Genomic DNA, 22336 nt, shown 5'->3' with positions numbered 1-22336 from the left:
CTATAGTCTGAAAAAATTTAATAAAGAGAAATATCTAAAGAAACAAAGAAGAAGCGTGAGAAACAAAGCTGAATGATAAATAGCATATTAATGGGATGAGAGACAAAGTATTAAATTTATTAAAAGGATTTAAAACCCAAAAAAAACCGGCTATATCATTATTAGTATACGTATGTCATTGATTAAAAAAATTTAGGCCATGTGTTTGGGCTTTTATATCCAGGGCCCTGTGCAAGGAGACATCTTGTACACCCCTATTTAAGGTTTTGATTACTTTGTTAATATTATAGGGATTAGTGTTAAAGAAATTACTTTAATAATAATTTACAAACCGACATATATCATAAATTAATCTTGTTCATGAGAAAAAACATTTTTTAAAACGAACTTCATTAATACAAAAATAATATTTTATAAGATGCATATAAAAAATATAAATTATTTATGTATGTGAAAGATTAAAAATTTATTGAAATTAAAACTCTGAAATAACTTTTATAGTTGTCACCAATTCCTAGGAAAAATTATGATGTTATGTGTTGTCGTCTTGGGGTCTGGCTTTGAAATCCGATTATATTTATTAGTGATATAGGAGTATAATATCTAAGCTACACAAGCATGTTTTTTTTTTTTTTTTTTTTTTTTTTTTTTTTTTTTTTTTTTTAATTTCATTAACTAAATTAAGGCCTATGTACTTATGTAGATGATAGTGCGATATTTCTTATTTCATGAATATAATATACTAGATTAGATCTGTGCGATGCACAGATTACAAAAATTATTGAATGAAATTGCTTATTTCTATTATTTAAGTTAAATCATAAAATATATACAACTATCATCATAAATTACATGAGTAACAAAATATAAAAATGAAAGCCAATTTCTAGATATCAAATTATTTATTTCAACCAAAAATAAAAATTAATTATTTATTAATTGACACAGTCAAAAGATTTAAATGAAAATGATTAAAAATAAAAAAAATCAATTCTTCAATATATATATATATATGACATCATAAGTGCTTTTGGTGGGAAAAATTTTCATGACAAAGTGACACATATACATTTGAGAGAGGATGATGTCAGCATATTTCTGTTTTAGTAATAGTTATTAGATATGTAGTAGCATTCAACTTACTTAGGAAAACAATGAGCTAAAAACACAGCATTATGAGAGCATCCCCATTAGTGAGCAAAAAAAATCCTCCTCATTCTCTCTCAACGAGAGGTAAAAAATATGAATGACAATTCCATGAGTGATGAAACATGATTGACAATTCCATGAGTGATTAAAGATAGTAAGACAGAAAAGAATCTTGATTATTCAAAATACAAAAAGACAACTGACATGAAAGACATATGACTACTCAATGTCTAATAAGACAAGGGACATGAATACTACTAATTAAAATTGAACAAATTAAAGATAAACTAATTAAAGATAAAATAATGAAACAATTTAACCACAGAATACAACTAATTAAAAATAAACTCATTAAAGAAATACAATCATTTTCTACCGTAGACTAATTGAAGTACCTCGTCCTTGTGGGCCTCTTCAGCTGGAGTGAGTGGTGTTGTCCTTGCTAAAAGTGATTGAAGCATATTAAAATTCATCTTCTTCTCTGCTAAATCAACTTGTTTTTGCTTCCTCTTTTCCTTTTCTCTATCAAGTTTCAACCGTTGTCGTAAATTCGCCTCCCTTACTCTAACCTCAGTACACGTCTTTATCTGTTCACTAATGCTCAATATTGCACTTTCGGAAGCAACTGCTTTTCCCTTACGTTTAGCCTTCGTTTTTTTTACACCGTCTGGTCGTGGTAATCTTCCGGACATAAATCCATTAGTACGGATTTCATTCTCACTCTCTACCCTAGACCTTTTCCCACTTCCACTGCTATCTTCCTCATCATCGACACCGCAACCCTGACTTTCCTCCTTTGACAGATCCCATCTTAGTTTAGTCCTCCACCTCGGATCTTTATTAACCATTTCCATTCCATGTGGAAATGCAAAATTATGTTGTGGATTAGAGGAGATATAAAACAACTTGGAAGCGTTTTTAATTCGATCGGATTTGTTGTAACCACTTCCGCTTTCAGGGAGTTTGCCCGCCTCCTCATAGCAATTAGTCCACTGTAGCAAATCAGCTTCCATTCTTCTCCAATGTGTCTCCAAACTCTTCATAGGTCTTGGCGGGAGAATATGTGGTTTCTCAGCTTGTAGTTTACAGTAAGCTGCATGAACTTTTTGCCATAGTTCGGATGCCTTTTGCCTCGTACCACGAAGCGCATCATCACTTAGTTCTAGGTAGGACCCAATTAGAGCTTCATCCTCAGCAACCGACCAAATGCGACTCGCTTTGGCAAGTGGTTGATTGGCCGGAATCCTTGGAGGTGGTGGAGGGTACTGTGGTGTCTCTGGAACAGCTTCTTCTTGGCTGGCATCGTACTCAGAGTTGCTCCCTTCGGTAACGGAAGGAGTTTGTTGCTCAAAATAAGTGTTTTCATTATTAGGAATTTGTGGAGGTGTTGGTTGATTAACGGAATTTTGAGAAGAAGGGTTTCCTAATCTTTCTAGGAATAATTGAAAATTTGGACTAGTGATGAAATCATCACCTAAATCAGAAAAATGTTGAGCAAGTTGATTGTAATTAGGGTTGTTTGGATCCATTAAATTGTATAATAAATTAAAAACAATAATTAATACTTAAGAGGCGCATCGAAATTAAAATAAAAATAACATTATAAAAATTATTTGAGTACTACAAAAAGTAAATAACTATTTTTTTTTTGAGGAAAAAAGTAGTTAAACTATAAAATAAGAACCATTTTGAACTTTATATTAGGAAATGAAAAATTAATCTAACTAGACTTGGGAGTAAAAATAATAAAGAGTTTTTTTGGATTTTTTAAAGTAAAACAAAATATTGCTACTTAAAATATCATTTATAATGTTTTAAAAAATATTAGAGTACTAAAAATATTAATTAAAAATAATAAACCAAAAAAAAAACCTATCTCAACTTTATATTAGAAAATATAAAATAAATCTCACTAGAAATGGGATTAAGAGTAATATAGAGTGTTTTAGTGATTTTTGACATTATACCAAAATATGTCAAAATGGATCTCTATTTGTAGAGAAAAAAAAAAATTACAACCGTTGATTATTTTTTTAATTATTAAACGGCCAAATTACCGTTTAAAATTAATTACCGTTGCAAAACGGTAACAATTGCTGATTGGAGGAACAAGCTGACAGGGACGCGTGTCAGCTTCCCATGGGCTGGACTAACGCGCCCCTGTCAGCAGCTGTACTTAATTTTTTTTTTTCTTTCCTCCCTTCAAAACGCGTCGTTTTGGGGATTCCTCTTCACAAGGCAAACCCAAAACGCGTCGTTTTGAGGGTCTCAAAAGCAAAAAAAAACGGCAGTTTGTAGAGTTGTTGGGCCCCACCATTTTACTATTCAACTTCATTTTTGCTCATAGGATGAGCAAAATCAATTATGCTCATGAGCATTTTTCCATTTGCTCATTGATGGGGAAGTTATTATTGCAATCTTGCTCACCATTTTTGCTCATGAGCAAAATTCTCCTCATTGATGGGGATGCTATAAAGTGATAATTGTTGTGGAAATAATCAAAGCAACAAACAACCACCAGTATATGTGGTAATATTTACTGGTATATAGATAATGAAATCATGGTAATTATCTACTGGTATCTGGAAATCACACACGTTTCCATCATTCTGTGCTGCCGTACATGTGATTATCTGTTTTGGATAAGAACTCTAATCACACCCATACATTACATTACATACCAACAAAAACCTACAGGCTACACACGTTTTGTGAGTTAAATTCCACACGGACAGGGACAACACATCTTCGTAAAAGTCTACACACGCAACCATTATTTAGAAAAAAAAAAAGAAAATTAAAAAAAAAAAAAAAACACAAAACTATATGGTACATGATTCTTAGAGTTACATACAAGGAGTTAAAATGGGAAAAAATTAAATAAAAAAATATTACCAATTACACTTATTTACACGTGTGGGTCTGTTCACATTTACTAAACTAAACTGAACTGATTGGAGCTAAACAGAACAGAACTGAACTGATTGGAGCTGAACTGAATATTTTATGAAAGAGGGAAATTATGACTTACACTGAACTAAAATTAAGTAAATGTGAACAGACCCTAAATTAGAAAGACATTATAAACTTATTCTTAACCCTTAAAGATTACATATAGCATAAAAAGGAAATAACCCCTTAAGCCTTAACTGCCTATATATAAACATGATATGATTAGTATGTAGAATAAGAGATATACATAATTTAACCCACTCAATATTTTATTTTGTTTAACATGGCTTCACCATCAGAACCCAAAAACTCATCAAACACTCAAGAGCAATTAAGTGAGAAAATCAAAGATCTTGAACTCTCTCTTCCTAAAGAGTTATGGTTTGGGTTTCCAATGCAACTTTATCAGGGTTATTGGTGTTTAAGTGTACTTTTAGAGGGCATAATCGCATTCCAAACCCACTTTCAACCTCATGATACCGATATCATCTTAGCCAGCCTTCCTAAAACTGGTACAACATGGTTAAAATCCCTCCTTTTTGCCCTTCTAAATCGAAATAAATTATCCCACCTTTCTGAGCTCCCTTTTAACACCAAAAACCCTCATGAGCTCGTCCTCCACCTCGAGATAGAAGTTTTCAAAAATAGCCTAACAAACCCACCAGATTTAACACAATTACCCTCACCTCGACTCTTTGCTACCCACATGCCGTACCATTCGTTACCAGATTCAATCAAAACCTCGAAATGTCGAATTGTTTATGTTTGTCGAAATCCTTTTGACACTTTTGTGTCGTTATGGCATTTTTATCTTCAGTTCGAAGTGAGTAAGGGTACTAGCCCGGATAAGGAAATGATGGAAGGATATGTAAACAAGTATTGCGCTGGTGTCTCCCCGTTCGGCCCTTACGAAGATCATGTGTTAGGGTATTGGAAGGAGAGCAAAGAAAATCCAAAACATGTGTTGTTCATAGAATATGAAGGGCTAAAGAAGGAACCAAAAGATCATTTGAAGAAATTGGCCGAGTTTGTGGGTTGCCCGTTTTCTGAAGAGGAGGAGAAGGAGAATGTTATAGATAAGATAATCGAGTTGTGTAGTCTTAAGAGTATGAAAGAAATGGAGGTTAATAAAAATGGAAAATTTTATGTTTGGGTTGAGAATAAAGCTTTATTTAGGAAAGGAGAGGTTGGAGATTGGAGCAATCATTTGACTAGCTCAATGGCTAAGCAATTTGATCAAATTCTTGAAAAACTCAAGGAAGCTGGTTTTTCTTTCACTTTTTACCCAACCAAAAAGTGATAGTTTTCAGAAATATTTCTCTTTCAAAAAAAAAAAAAAAAAAAAAAAAAAGGACTTTTGTATTGCTTCATTTGTTATGAAATATTTATGAATGTCAATTATACCCTTATATTCTCATGAGTATTTTAGGTTTAGGTTTACTGTTCAATATATATATATATATATATTTCTCTTTCAATCTCTCATATATTCTCTCTATTTTATAACACGTGATCAACACCAAAACTCTAGACGGCCAACGGTTTAATTTAGATCTCAATTATAAGTACGCAGATACTGTCATATTGTTTTATAATATAAATAACTCCATCTACGAGCGATCACTGATTCCATAACATCACTTAAAGTATGAACCACACAAATACTACTTCTACTACAATTTAAGATTTATCCTTCCACCACTTTATTTTGTTCAACAATGATTATTAAAGCAATTTTATAATAAATTTGTGGTTATCCGGTTCACATGTGCACAAATTGTTGGGGATTTTTATGTATTAACAAGGGTCACAAAGAAAGCAAACAAAATAAACCGGTAAAAACTTCGAGGCGTAACGGGATCACTTTCCCAAAAGTATAATTCCGACCCTATACTATAATTGGGTATCACGGAAATTTACTTAGGAGATACCACGAAGAAAAATTGCAATCACAAGTAGGATGATTACAATACAATGCAAATAAGTGTATGTGATTTGTGATAATGATAATTAAAGAACCTTTGCAAAACAAAGAGAATGAAAAAGTAAAATACTACCTCCGATCCAAATTACTCGCAACTTTGTAATATTTTATATCTCACAAATAATAATACCCCAAAGCTGTAAGTAATTTGGACCGGAGGTAGTACTGATCGCCCTTTTCCATCTCTCACTTTCATAATACTTCCTCTGTTCTATTAATATTGCAACAATGGACTTTTTGCACTATTCATCACTCTTGTTTGACCATATAATATGAGTTATACGTTAAACAAAATATAGTCAAGTGGGATATTGTTGGATTCGTCTTATAAAATACTTTCACAATATCAAGTTTTTATAATTTTTACGCTTACACAATAATAGATATTTAGCATATAAATTGTGTTTTGGAATGCGTAATTTCCTCCTTGTTGCAATATTAACAGAACGGAGGAAGTATCAAAGAATACGTCCCAGAAATATGACGGGCCCGATCGGGCGACTACCTTTCGATCGGGCGAGCATAATTCAATATGATTTCATGTGTGCGGGCCCGATCAAGAGGCTGCTGCCCGATCGGGTGGCTGGGTGGGAATAAAACGCCACACACACGGGCCTGATCAAGCTGCCATAGCCCGATCGAATTGCACAACAACATCTTACTTGTTTGTCCTCACGTACGATCGGGCTTCTAAGGCTCCATCGAGTGACATTTGTTGCTGCAAATTTGGGCTTGTCTTTGCTCTATCTTTTGCTAATTAATTTGCTACACCTTATCCTAAGCAAATTAATATAACGATCATGGAAATAATCTCAATACTCTAAATTACTGAACACAAATTATGTTCTATTTATATTGCATAGTATCGTATTGGTTAGTTATTTTTTGATACTACTATGACTTTGAATTAGTATAGAATTTTATAGCATGATCGGCAAATACCATTAATGCTTTTGAGATATTTATTGATCGTCATGACATTAGAATCAAGACCCTCGTGTCTTCACAAAAAAAAAAAAAAAAGAATCAAGACCCTTGTTGCTTATCAAGTCGGTCAATCAATTGTGTTATACGAAGTATATTTTATCGCTTTTTTTTTTAGGAATATTTTATCGCTTTGTTAGTAAATAATAAGATCAAATTACATTTAATCTTTATATTTTGTGTTGTAGTTTATGATGTTGTCAAATTATATTGTTATTAAATAACAATGGGATATTCTATATGCTGGCCTCGATTTTAAAAATTCTACATGGAAGACAAACTTTTTTCAAATCTATCAAGTGGCTCTCTAGTTTTGCAAAATTAAGTATAGTGCCCTTTTATTAGTTTTTTTTTGGCTAACTTTTATAATTAAAAGGGTTAATCTTAGGGTTTTTTTTTATAATTTTATTATTATTATTATTTAAAAATTAATTAAATTATATTTTAAAATAATAAAATTAAAAAAAAAAAAAAGGAAAAACCACCACCACCCTTTTCCTCCTCGGCTCTTCCCAGCCATCAGATTCGCCGCCGCCGCAACCCTACCACCCGACCTTAATTTCTCTACCTAGCTAGCCCTACCCTCGCTGGCGAACAGATTCCATGTGTTGCCGGCGACCTACCCAGCCTCCCCAGCCTCCATTTTCCTTTTTATCTCGACCTCTGAATGTCGATCCCCTTTTCCTCAGCCCTCTTCTTCCTTTGCCGACAGCCCAACCAAACACCTGAACCCTGCACCTCTTCCCCTCACCACCAAAACGCCGACGGAAGGAAGGGGTAGTTGTTTTAGTGGTGAGGGAAGAAGTGGGGGGATTTAGAGTTTAAGAGATAGGTTAAGGGTCGTTAGCGAGGGAATTAGAGGGCTTAGGGTGCCGGTAGGGTCGCGCGATGGAAAAGGGGAAAGGGTAGAGGTGGCTGGCCGGTGAGGGTCAGGGTAGCAGTGGCTGGGAAGAGGTGATGGTGGTTCTTATTATTATTTTTTTTATTATTATTTAAATTTTAAAATGTAATTTGTTTAATTTTTAAACAAAAAAACTTAAAGTTAACCATTTTAATAATAAAAGTAAGACAAAAAAAGGGCACGAAACTTAATTTTGTAAAACCAGAGTGCCACTTGATAGAATTGAAAGAAAGTTTGTCTTCCATGTAAAATTTTTAAAACCTGAAGGCCACCATGTAGTATTTATTATTCTTCAAAAAAAAAATTATTACAATATTCTTTATTGGCTATAATACGATACGATGTAAAAATGAGGAAAATCAATCATCATCAAGGGTATAATTGTTTTGTATTTACTAGATTATTAGTACAAAATTTATCAAATATACTTATTAATAATGGTATATCCGTAATTAACTGATCCATTTGGGTTGCAATTTACAATTTATTAGTAATTTTGGGCTGTAATTTGCAATTTTTTTAAATGGATGCAATTTACAAATTACAAATTTAAATGGTTGCAATTTACAAAGTTTCCTTATTTTTAAAAGAATGTAAAAACAATCATAACCAATCATAGTTCGACACTTGTTAGGCATAATGATATGTCCAATTTATATAGTATTTTACCCCCGTCCCTTGATCATAATTAGTAGTGTTTTTGGCTCTTTAGAGCCACTTTTATTACTAATTGATGTTTTCTAGTGTTTTCGTAGATTTGGTTGACTTTTGCAGGGATTTGCACTTTTGGAGCATTTTTTCGAGATATTATGGAGCAATTACGAGCATTGGAGAAGCACGACCAGATTCTATAGCCCAGGACCGGTTAGAGTCATCGAACCAGTGATTAAGGGCTCGGTATATGTGATACCGGGACATTTGGACCGAGTATTCAAAACCCAAAGACAAAGCCCAGATTGGCTGGAAGAATTGGAGCCCAATCGTAGTCCAAATAGTGGCCCAAGAGTGTTGCCCGACCAAAGAGGCTGGCGCCCGGAGGCGCGCCCGGCCGGGCGAGGGAAGCAAGGCTGGCGCCCGATCTCGCGCCCGTCCGGGCGCGAAGAAGTACATCTGAGGAAAAAAAGGCGCGCCCGATCGGGCGCGTGTTATTATTAAGAGACGTTTAGCGTCGTTTAAGTTTGTTTTAGTTTAGGATTCTTGCTTAGTATAAATACTTTTCCGTTAAGCGAGTTTAGGATCTTCTTTTACTCTTTCTTAATTATTTCTTAGATTTTCTCTCTCTACTTAGCTTTTAGATTAGTTTCTCTCTCATATATTTTGTTCTTAACTCTATTCTTAATTCCAGATTTCTTTGGTAACGATTTCTCTTCTCTTAATCTTAGTTATTTATTTTATTCCTTTGATCATGTCTTGTTTTATTGCTTTGATTAGTTTAGTTTTTATTATGTGTGAGTAGTTCTATTTCTAGGGTTTGTGGGGATCCATAAATAATATGAAGGGGTAATTTATTGTTGTTGATTATCAACGCTAGATTAATTTCCTATTGATTGATTTAATGCTCTGTGACTAGATTTGCGCAGATCTTTTATGCATGAGTTTAACAATATTGATTCAAGATTCAAAAGATGAGAATTAATGTTTAGGTCTAGTTTCAATAGGCAGGTTAATTTATAAATGGTTAAGTCGAGATTCGAGAGATGAGATTTAATACCGGTAGATTAATTGTGTGATTGTAATAATACGTAGCGAAAGCCCTTTATGATCTGATTAATGTATGCATTGATGATTGATTATTATGATTTACCCTAGAATATTATTTATTGGTGAACCTATTCCCTAGGCCTTTTATTCATGGTTTTCTCCTTATTCTTAATCTTCGTAGTTTAGTTTCCTTTAATCATTATATTTTGGTTACTTCATAATCTAGATTATATTAATTAATTAGGAATAGAAAGACTCGTTTCTCTGTGGATTCGACCCTACTTCCCTATCTACATTAGTTAGAGGATTTAGGAATTACTTTTGATTAGGTGATACGACTTTAGCCTGTCAAAATTTGGCGCCGTTGCCAGGGAAACGATTTTATTTTTGTTTCTGATTATTTTTGTAGTCTAGGTTATTTCTTTTTATCTCATAGAACGTTAGTTCTTTGAGGCAAGTTTCATATTTACTTTTAGTTGTTTTTTGTTTATGCCCAGGTGTTCCAGATCAGGGTACATCCCATTCGATCCTGAGATCGAACGATCCTTCCATAGACAGAAGAATTTCTACAAGCAAATTCTAGCGGATCCTGGTGATAATAATAATCACCGAGATCCTCCAACTGATTCTAGCGATTCCGAGGTATCTACAAATCCAGAATCAGAGATGAAGGCTCCAAAGAAGCTTAGTGATTACTCACAACCAAAGCTTACAGATTTTCCACACCTTACTCCCACTCCGGCTTTTGATGGGGTACAGTTTGAGATTAAACCCCAATTTATAACGATGATAGAAAGGAAGCAATTTAGTGGAGCTTAAGGGTGAAGACCCAAATCTTCATATTGCAGACTATTGTCAATATTGTAATATCATCAGGCAAGTTGGGGTCACATAAGACCAAATCAGGGAGATTCTCTTTCCTTTTTCTTTGACTGGAAAAGCCAAATTATGGTTTAATGGATTAAATAGAACTGCACTTGGTATAACTGACTGGGAAACTCTTGTTTTGAATTTTTATAACAAATATTATCCTGCAGAGAGAATAGTCGTACTACGAAGTGCAATTCAGAACTTTGCCCAAGAAGCCGATGAAACTTTATATGAGGCTTGGGAGAGATTCAAGGACCTACAAAGAGAATGCCCCCACCATAATCTGGCACAATGGCAGTTAATCCAAGCCTTTTACAATGGCATTGAAAATTCATCTAGAATAATCTTGGACTCTACAGCTAGTGGGAGGTTTATGAATCTTAATGTTGATGATGCAGGTCAAGTTATCGAAGATATGGCGATACACAATTCCCAATATGGGAATCCTAGAGGCTTTTCTAACAAGGGGAAGCATAGTGTTGACTCTGTATCCTTTTTGCAAGCTCAATTAACCTCTATCTTCCAGAAATTAGATAATCTTAGCACTGCTAATGTAGCTAATGTTTCTGCAATTAATAATAATGATAATAAGGCTTTCTGTGAAAATTCTGGAATTTTAGGTCATTGGGAGCAAGATTGCAGGAGTTCCGTGGAGCAAGTTAATGCCTTTCAAGCTTATAGACAGAATAACCCATACTCCAACACCTACAATCCTGGGTACCGGAATCATCCGTACCTTTCCTACCGGAGCACCAATGTCCAAAATCCACCACAAGAACAGGTGCCACAACAACAACAGCAGAAATATTACCATCCCAATGCTGGTTAGAAGAACCAACCACAACAATCCTCCTCATCTTCCGACCCTGCTTTGGTAGAAATTAGAGCGATGCTGGTTAATATGCAGAAGCAAATGGAGAGTTAAGATGCCCAAATTGATTCAATTCTAGCACACAATAAAAATGTAGATAATCAAATTGCGCAACTTTCCGCTACTCTACAAGCCCGTCAACCGGGAGTCCTGCCAGCACAGCCGACCAGGCCTACGGATCAAGCCTATGCAATTACTCTAAGGAGTGGTTCAAACTATGAAGGGCCCCCTATGCCCAGAGACGATGAACCTTTTTTAATAAATAATGCTAATATTGATTCCGTTAAACCTGACAATGTAGCTAATAGCCCTGCAGGGCTAAAGCATAGTACTAATATATCTAATTCTACATCGCAGGGTACGACTCCAGAGAAGGTGGCCACTCCAGATAAGAGCAATAATGCTCCAAAGCCAGTTATCAAACTTCTATTCCCCAATCGTCACTTGAAAACAAATTTGGATAAGCAGTTTGGTAAGTTTCTGGAGATGGTAAAAAATTTGAAGGTAACAGTTCCCTTCACTGAATTAATCACACAAATTCCTGCATATGCAAAATTTATGAAGGAAATATTGACAAGAAAAAGGTCTATTAGTGAGGTAGAGATAGTAGCTTTCACTGCAGAGTGTAGTGCCATACTTCAAAATAAATCTCCACCTAAATTAAAAGATCCGGGTAGTTTTTCTATCCCTTGTCATATTGGCAATCTATTGATCGATAATGCATTGTGTGATTTGGGTGCTAGCGTTAGTGTTATGCCATTATCAGTGTGTTCCAAGTTAAATATGGGTAAATTAAAAGATACTAATATTACTCTACAAATGGCCGACCGTTCTTTCAAATGCCCCTTAGGTGTTTTAGAGGATGTTCCTATTAGAGTAGGTAAATTTTATATACCTGTTAATTTTGTTGTTCTTGATATGGCTGAGGATACGCAAACCCCAATTATTTTGGATAGACCATTCCTCAACACTGCAGGAGCAATTATAGATATGAGAAGTGGCAAATTAACACTATCAGTAGGGGACGATATGATAAAATTATTTTTAATCTTAATAATACCCCTGAAAGCCCCATGACAGAGGAAAAATGCTTTAGTGTTAATGTGGTTCATAATTATTCTAACAAGCCCCAAGCTCTTGTAAAAGATCCCTTGGAGGCGGTATCTTGTATTGCATCCCTTTCAGATGAGATAGACAAATGGAAGAAGGAAGTTGATGCGATAGAAAGAGCCCTCTATACTGTCGGTCTTGGTTTTGAGGACGAAAAGGTGGAATCAATCAAGCAAGTTGTGGAAATTGAGCCTACGATGAGTGTTCTGCCAGATCGAGTTGCAAGTGCTAAATGCAATGACAATTTGAAGCAACCCTCGATCAGAGAGGGATCTTTAGTGCGTAGAATTGAAGAGCCCCCAATCCAAGTCAAGGAGGATCCACCAGATAAAGTGAATTGGCGTCCCACATGGTATGTCAGGAATATTCTTCTCGTATTCATGTGCGCTTTCTGACTAACATGCAATCATTCGGATTAACCCTAAACCTGTTTATTTTATGTTGGTTGAATATTATGCACAAACAAATCTATTATTGGGGATCACTTGAATTATAATCATATTAGCCCTAAACTAGATTATTAATTATCTTATTAAGCGTGATTACAAGTACAAATTCCCTTTAAACATGCATAAAAGGCGTGATCAAGCAATAACAATAAATATATGTCAAGCAACATAATAATAATCATAATAATAATTAATTATAAAAATAATCATAATTATAATTATAACAATCATAATTAACATAATCATGTTAAACATAATAATATCAAGATCCTAGGCATGATACTAACAATATTAATAACAAACCCTAGCATGACACTAAACAATAAAAATTAAAGCTTTAGCCCTAACATGATACTAACATGCTATTAGGAAAGAATTGAAAATAGGAAGCATCATAACAATCATACTTGATATTAGAAATTTTAGTTATTACCCTAAACATGATACTAGGAAGTAATAAAACATCCTAACATGATACTAGGAATCAAAATAAAAATCTAAGCATGATTTCTATATCAAAATATCAATAAAACAATTAAAGCGCTTACTTGGATGCCTCGTATCTCTTTCTAATAACAAAATACACACGTTAGTAACTTCAAGGAAAATATAAAAACAAACAATTAAAATAAATAATTAAAATAGAGATTTGGGACCAAACCCTAAGAAATATCAAACTTTTCACGTCTAGGGCGAAGGAAACTTCGAACTTGGCTAGGTGTGTCTAGATCTTGTTAATGCGGAATTTTGTATTAGAAAAGGGCTAGTTTAGAATAAGAGAGAATCAAGAATTTCTTGATGAGAGTTGGTGAGAATTAGATGGAAAATTGATGAGAAGAATTGATGATTGTTGATGATCGAAAAAAGAATTTTAGGAGGCTATTTATAAAGAAAAGCATCCGGATATGATAAAAAACGAATCAAAGTTTCAAAAAGAATAAACATGACTGCAGCGTCAAACACGCGCCTGTCGCCAAACGCCAGGTGTGTCGCCAGGCGACAGGCGTGTCGTATGGCGCTGCAAACCAGTTTTTCCACGCGTTTTCTTATTTTGATAAAATTTAAGAGTACGAGAGGGTAAAACTGCATTTTCCTTAAAAACACTTCTTTTATTCCAATTAAAACTCTTAAAAGTCAATTAAAGTCAATTTATCAATGTTAATTAAATTAGGATTCCAAAGAACCTTCTAGAAGATTCTAGAAGACTATAATCAATTCTAATCGCATTAAGAATGATAAATAATAATAGGCCCTCCTCTAGATCATTGGGCCGCATATAAAGATCAAACCGGGCCCAGCTTAGTAATTTGGCCATAACTTCCTCGTTATTCATTAGAATTGGGCTTATAATATATCGTTGGAAAGATCTTTTTGAACCCAGCCCAACTACACTATTATTGGACCCTTACCATGGAAAAAACTAAACTGGATTAACTGTTTTCATAAAATAGGCTTTCCACACTTTCATTTCATTCGATTATGATTTGACGTGAAAGGTACTCATCACTGGGTTTGATTTTGGGGAGACACAAATGGGTGTCTACATATGGCAACCTTTCATTCAATGACGATTGGGTCGTCATGCGACCGGCGCAATTTGCCATGATCCTTCTCAGCGATGAGGACGTCTAGGAATGTCCTGCTAGAAGACGCAGGTGATCCTTCTTCAGATGATCCTTGGTGCCTCGAATGATTGGGCCACCGTATGCGAATTCGCCTACTATAGTGTAGACCGGATCCTTTTCGGTATCTGAGCTACTAGTAGGCTGGACAGTTTTTGATGACTGGAGCGGATTCGTCTTAGAAGTCGCTTTGGACTTCAAGACATAGGACTTCAACAAGCCCTTGTCAGCCAGACGGTTTAACGTCTTCTTGAGACTATGGCAATAATTGGTGTCATGGCCCACTTCCTGATGGAAGTGACATAATTTATTCTTGTTCCGCAACTGAACGGAACTCTTCATAGGATTCGGCTTCTCAATAGTCATTTGGTCCTTCACTTCTGTAAAGATGGTGTAACAGTCTTTATTGAATTCATACCGTGATACATACGGTTTGAATTATTTCTTTTTCTTTTTGGACGGCTGATCGGGTTCCTCAACCGCCCAAACTTCTTTTCTCTCTTTGCTCTCTTCAGATTTCTAAGCCGGCTGAGCAGACCGACTGTCTTTTTGCTTGTCAGACTTCTTGGAGACCGACTGATGGCTGGACGAGCAAAGGTCAGTAGCCTCAATAAAGCTCTCTGCCTCTATCAACGCCTCTTAAAGGGTGAATACCCTCTTTCGAACAAGGTCGAACTTAAAGGTCGACCCGTTCTTCAGACCCTTGAAGAAGTCGGTATATGCTACCTCGTCAGACAGCCCCTGGATTTGAATTCTCACCAGGTTGAACCGCCTGACATAGGAGCGGAGCCCTTCTCTCTCTCCCTGCCGGATGGTGCTCAAGTCTAGACTTGTTTTCTTGGCAGGGACGTTCACTGAGAAGTTGGAGGAAAATAAGAAGACGAGCTTCATAAAGCTGTCAATGGATCCGGCCGGCAGGTTGCCAAACCATTGTTAGGCAATGCCCTTCCATGTAGCCGGGAAGCACCGACACCACATAGTGTCCTCCAACCCCTGAATGAACATGAGATTGGAGTAGGCCATGAGGTGGTCCTCTGGGTTGGTGGTACCATCATAGGCACCCACCAACACATTCTTTATCTTGGCTGGTTGTGTCGCCTCGGTTATCTCCTTGGTGAACGCAAAAGTTTGTTCACCAAGTTTGAGCAGACGGAGCTGTCAGTCCAAAGGTTGGACATTGTAAGACGCCTGACCCCTAAAGAGGGTCGGCTGCATGAAATGAGGAGAATACGGACCGTACATAGACTATGGGGGGTATTACGGTGCATTCCCAATCATCTGAGGGCCAGAATGGACAGTATTACTGCCTGTATGGCTCTCATGCAAGGATTGAGTATTCCTTGCAGATGTATTCTTAAAGCTGTTTGGAAAGCTCGAGATAGAGGCTGACTTAGACAGCTACTGGCTCCGATTTCGCTCGATGACATGCCGAGTGTCAGTGTAAGTCTTCTTGGTGCCATCCGGCTCAACAACACAGATGACCTTCCTTATGCTAGTCTGAGCAGAAAGATCTTAGACCAGTCAATGGCAGGCGCAGTCTTATCCTTGGGGTGTGGAGTAGGCTGCCTGTCCTTAAAAGGCTTCTTCCTCTCCGTTCGAAGGGAATTTTTGGCCGGCTGATCCTTGCTAGAGAAAGTCGTTTTCTTTTCGATCAGGTCCTTGATCTCACCCTTGAAACTATTCATGAATTTCATGAGCTCGTCTCTAGTGACTGGAGCCTGACCTCTTGCCAACTGGGTTTCCCCTTCCGGCTGACCAGGGGGCCTGCTTATACCCGCCTAGCTTTCACCTCGTTCCAGAGTATCTCTGGGACGGATGCGCCTAGAGATGAGTGATCCATCTCTAGCCATGTATGTTTCTACCTGAAGATCATCCTCCTCATGGTCTGTAAAGACCTCTGGTTGATGAACCTTCAAGTCATGAGGCGGTACAGACTCTTGAACCATCCTTGAGGTACTCTCCCCATAGGCAGCGCCAAATGTTTTGGGTATTTTTGTCCCTTGGGAAAGTTATTGCTCGAAGAATGGTTGCGTGCGGCCTGTACTTGCAAAACAACGGAGACTCTGGGTGGTTGGTTCGACAGTTAAGTTAGTACTTGAACAAAAGTAGGAAAAAGGTGCGGAAATTTAGGTGATATCTTCTCGGATTCCGAGATCAGGTGTTTATCTTATGTAAGAGAATGTAGTGAATGCTGTAATAAATTGTAGATGTCCCCAAAATGGGGGAAATCTCCCTATTTATAGGGTAGTCGGGGAATGTGCCCTTGATTAGGTCATTCTGACCTAACCCTGCTAGGTTGCGCTGAATTACGTCATTCTCAGGATTTGGGCCCTTAAAGACCGCCTTTTTCTCCCAAGTTCTAGGAGAGACACGTGTCAAATGGAGATTGGTCCAATTCGGACCAATCAGAGTATGAAACGTGTCACAACATGATTGGCCCACGTGGCATGGTAAAATTACCCAAAACAGGGTTTAATTTAAGAAAGTTTTATTTTAGTAAAGTTTTATTATTAGGGAAGGGATTAGGAAATATTAAATAAAAAAATAAAAAAAAAAGAGGAAAGTTTAGGGGGAAGGGTTTCTAGAGATCGAAGAGGTATAAATATTCAACACTTGAGGCAAATCAAACTTTGCCCATAGTGGAGAAAACCCAAGGTAAACTTCTCTCCCTTTCTCTTTATTTTTCTTTTTCTTTTTCTTTTAACCCCTGCCCCTTCTCGGCCTCACCCTCACCACGACCACCACCACCACTTGTGGGCCGCCGATCACCAGAAACGCCAGTCGCCGGCAGTAGGCAGCCACCGGCGATGGCAGCAGCCGTGGTGGCTGTCGGCTGCCCTCCCTTTTTGAACATAAAAAAATTAAATCTTTTTGTTTTAAAACTAGTTTAATCCTAGATCTAATTAGTATTTATGAGTTTTGTGATTTAATTATGATGTTTGATTGTGAATATCATGTAAATTAATTTTCAGATTTTATTTTGAATTGAAAATCCCCAATTTTTTAAACCCTAGGTTCTTTAATTATGAATTATTAAAGGATTATGATATACAATGGCTTAAACCTTTGATTTAGGTGTTTTAAGGTCTAATTACAGCAAGTTTTCATTAAAATATAATGCTGGAATATTTAGTAGTGCATTAAAAATCAAGTTTCTTTAAGGAATTCCAATTACCCATTAATTGGGATTAAAGTATGATGTTTTAAATATAATATAAGCTTATTTTAATTAAATTATGAGGGGTTTTATACTAGTATATATTGCTGGAAATTTGTGTAGAGAGGATTTTAATACTCTTCTATGATTTTAAATTCTAGGAGACTTCTAATTGAGTGATTTATATTAGTCGTGGCGATTTTAAGATCGTATGCAAGGTACGTTCGCGTGCTTAGCATAATTTTATTGATGTAGTAGCATGCTAAGTGTGTTTAATTGATTACAAGTAGTATCATGCTAGATTTGGAATGGAAATTATGATTTGGATGTTATTGGTGATTGAATTATGAAGCATGATTTATTTGTGATGGACTAATGGATGGAAAATTATAGTTTGGAATATTGTTTATGAACCACACTTTTATTTAGGGCATGTTAGAGAGCATGTTTAATTTGGTTTGGAATATTAAAAGAGAATTTTATTATGTGTAGACACCCATTTGTGTCTCCCCAAAACCAAACCCAGTGATGAGTACCTTTCACGTCGAATCATAATCGAATGAAGTCAAAGTGTGGAAAGTTTAGTGTTGCGGATAGTTTTAATTTTTTTTTCTCTTCTCTCTGTTTTTGAAAACTTATTTTAAGAAAATAGTCAATCCAGTTTGGTTGGTCCATGATATGGGTCCAATAATAGTGTAGTTGGATGGGGCTTGACAAGAGCTTTCCAACGATATATTATAAGCCCAATTCCGATGAATATTGAGAAAGTTATGGCCAATTTACTAAACTGGGCCCGGTTTGAGCCTTATGTGCGGCCCAATGATCTAGGGGAGGGCCTATGCAATTAGGAATGGTTTTAGTCTTCTAGATTCTTCTAGAAGATTCTTTTCATTTCTAATTTAATTAGCATTGATAAATTGACTTTTATTGACTTTTCAGAGTTTTAATTAAAATCAAAGAACATTTTTGAGGAAAAGATACGATTTTATCCTCCTGTACGGAAAAATTTATTTGATTTTAGAAAACGCGTCAAAAACAGGATTAACGCCTAACGCCAGACATTGGCGCCTGGCGCTAGCATTGGCGCCTGACGCTAATGTTGGCGCCTGGCGCCAGCTCTGTTTTAGGTGCGTCAGACTCTGTTTTGATGTTTTATCTTTTTGGCTGATTTTCTTTATAAATAACGTATTAAAAACTCCGTTTTCTAAAACCAGTTTTGCACCAATATTCACCTACAATCAGTTTTCAATTCTTTTTCTAATCATTCACCAATTCTTATCAAGTTTTCCTTGATTATTTTCTCTCTCTCTTTTCTAAACTTGCTTTTTACATACAAAATTCCGCATTCTCAAGATCTAGAAACACCTAGCATAATTTGAAGTTGCCTTCGCCCTAGACGTGAAAGGTTTAATTTCTGAGGGTTTGGTCCCAAATCTCTATTTCAATTATTTAATTTAATTGTTTTGTTTTATATTTTCCCTGAAGTTACTAACGTGTGTATTTTGTTATTAGAAAGAGGTACGAGGCATCAAAGTAAGTGCTTTAATGTTTTTATTGATGTTATGATATAGAGTTCATGCTTAGATTGTTATTTTGATTCCTATTATCATGTTTAGGGTAACTTTAATATCAAATATGCTTATTATGATTTCTATGATGTCTTTTATGTTCTTCCTAATATTTATGATTGTTAGTATCATGTTAGGGTTAAAGATTTGATTTTTATTGCTTAGTGACATGCTAGGATTTGTTATTAATCTTGTTAGTATCATGCCTAGGATCTTGCTATGCTTTAACATGATTATTTTATGATTAATATGATTGTTATTATGATGATTATTGTCTTGATCGTTATTATGATTATGATTATTATAATTATTATTATGATGATTATTATTATGATTATTGTTTTGATTATGATTATTATTTTTATTATGATTATCATTATGTTGCTTGATATTTATTTATTGCTTGATCACGCCTTTTATGCATGTTTAAAGGGAATTGGTACTTGTAATCACGCTTAATAAGATAATTAATAATCTTATTTAAGGTTAATATGATCATAGTTTATTTGTGCATTAAATTCAACCAACATAGATTAAATAGGTTTAGGGTTAATCCTATTGATTGTATGTTAGTCAAAAAGCGCACATGAATACGATCAGAATAAAGTAGAGGCCTATTATTAGGGCAAGTTCAATCTCTTTTAGGTTGGATTTGTACCTTCATCCCCGAACCCTTATTTGGTTCAAGGCCTTATGGAGTTGACGATCTCTTGGATCGTTAAGGGGTGTAACCTTCACCCTGTGAACAGTTTACAAGTTCCTAAAACTTGTTGGCGACCCTTTTGCTCTATCTTCTTCCCTTTTGGACGCCACCGTACTTTAGTGTATGATCACAGTGGGGTTCAAGCTAGGGGATTAACTCTTGAAATTATTCCCTACATTATGGTTCATATAATTTTTATTGATGTTTTAAGCATGGGAAATGAGCTATGTAAGTGTCTCAGTACACAAGGAATAAATTATATGTTGGTGCCTTAGTGCACTTAAGGTGTTTTTAACACCGAGGGATAGGATTTGTGGCACTTTATGCGTTTATGGTGTCATTGGCACCGAGGTAGAATTAAAAAGGGTTCAACATTAAATCTTATGTGGTAACTAATTTTTCAAGAATTAAATTGGTATGTTTGATTGTTTGAATAATTATTTTTGATCGAATGATTATGGTTTGAGAGTCATCACCAAGTCTAACAATCTATAAATAACGTAAAGTGAAAGAGATTACGCACCAAAACTCTTGGAACGTATATACCTTGAGTATGAACTTATGGGGGGAGTTATGTGACTTTATATTTGATCATAACTTCTACTGGAGTACAGGACGATGTACATTCCTTTTATTATTATTATGCGCAGGAATTCCGCCACTTACGAGTGATTATTGATGCTAGCATGGTTAGCTCCCGTGTCAGTAACCTCAATTTATTGGGAGAGGTTAGTAGGGAAACCCGTTTGATGTGTAATTAATGCTAAATAAATTATGTAGTTGTCTAGTGAAAAGTTTTGTTGAATGTTGTATGCTTGAAAAACAGGTACAACAAGGTAAATCGTGTGTTGATAGGTAATTCCATGTCAGTGTGTTAATTACGCTTAAGTACTCCGCTTTCCTGTTTGTGTGTTTTGTATGTTTATTGGTCGTGTCTTTACCTTGGCCTTATGATGACCAATTTTTAATGGAGAGTAGTGGAAACAGGTAGAGAGAAGTTTTTCAGGTGATGAAGCATATTCATGAATGGGCATGAGTAAAGAGCAAATCATGCTAGTTTCTATAAGTATATGATGTGTTTAATGCTTTAATTATTTATGATATTATCATCATGCATGCTTAACGCAAAAGTTTTGAAGTTGGTTTGGTTTTAATAAGGGCCTATAATGGTTCCAAGTTGTACGTTGATTTTATTTTACTTCGTTTGACTTTGGTTTGACTTTGCTTTCGTTGGTTGACTTTTTAAGTTAACTTGTTTTGAATGGTTTTGAAATTATTCTTCCGCTGTGTGTCTTTGATAGTTGTCTTAGCCGTTTTCATGGTGGCGGTAATGTCTTAAATATTCCTATTTAAAGTTTTAAACAGGGTAAAACAGGTATTTTAAAAGAAATGAATTTCTAGGGTGTTACAGGACACTTCTTTATGGTATCATCATTGGATTGGTATAGCCCCTTTATATAACATTCTTGATAGGGACATTCCTCAATCCAAATGTCATTGGAGAGTTTCAAATATTATTAGGAATGGAACTTGGTATCTTAATGATGTCAAGTATCTTCTTCCTGATTATATTTATAATTTGACCATCTGTACCCCTCTATCTATTATTGATTCCCATTTGTCTCCTGATCAGATTAGATGGCATCCTCATAAATCAGGTTCCTTCACCATCAAATCTGCTTATTTTCCTTCTACCAAACCTTCTTTTATATCCTTGAATTTTGATTTTCATTGGAATATTATCTGGAAGCTTAAGGTTCCTTTTAAATATAAAGTCTTTATGTGGAATTGTGTCCTTTTTATTATTCTCACAGCTTCCCTTCTTGCTTCTAAGTACCCAAAATTTGACCCTATTTGCTCAAGATGTAGCTCATAACCAGAAACTTCCATTCATCTGTTTAGAGATTTCCTTTCCTCTATTATTCTCTGGAAGATGATTCTTGTCAAACTCAAACCTCCTGCTTCTTTTGATTACTCAGTGTTTATGAACTCCAATTGGGAGGATTGATTGGTTTTCAATTTTTCGAAGACTCAAAAATGGAAGAGCATCTTTCTTATGGGGATGTGGCAAATTTGAAAGCTTAGAAATGGGATCATTTTCAAGAATGAAGTCTATAATTGTAACTCTTTGTTCAACAGGTTTATTTTGGATTACCAAATCAACTTTTTTGTTTTACAGGGTAATTCAAAGGGTAAGGAGAAAGTTAGGGAAACAGGAACTTCAGTATCCTCTATTTCTTCAGGATGGAAACCACCTAGGTCGGGCTTTTTGAAGCTTAACATTGATGGTGCATGGAAGAGTTCTTCAGAAGGTG

The 22336-nt window shown here is 35.6% G+C and overlaps 2 protein-coding genes across 2 annotated transcripts; one reads left to right on the top strand and one right to left on the bottom strand.

Moving 5' to 3' along the window:
- Positions 1–1514: 1514 nt before the first annotated feature.
- Positions 1515–2678, bottom strand: LOC110713747 (glutathione S-transferase T3-like). Its single transcript, XM_021892195.1, has one exon. The coding sequence runs from the start codon at positions 2676–2678 to the stop codon at positions 1515–1517; it is 1164 nt and encodes a 387-aa protein (XP_021747887.1).
- A 1594-nt stretch (positions 2679–4272) lies between these two features.
- Positions 4273–5524, top strand: LOC110713554 (cytosolic sulfotransferase 5-like). The gene has a single exon (XM_021892004.1). It carries the CDS (start codon positions 4385–4387, stop codon positions 5399–5401), a length of 1017 nt encoding a protein of 338 aa, XP_021747696.1. The 5' UTR covers positions 4273–4384; the 3' UTR covers positions 5402–5524.
- Positions 5525–22336: the final 16812 nt, after the last annotated feature.

This window comes from Chenopodium quinoa, unplaced genomic scaffold (genome assembly GCF_001683475.1).
Source record: "Chenopodium quinoa cultivar QQ74 unplaced genomic scaffold, ASM168347v1, whole genome shotgun sequence".
Lineage (NCBI taxonomy): Eukaryota > Viridiplantae > Streptophyta > Magnoliopsida > Caryophyllales > Amaranthaceae > Chenopodium > Chenopodium quinoa.
Note: the sequence above shows the minus strand (reverse complement) of the source record. Positions and strands in the feature narration are given on the sequence as shown.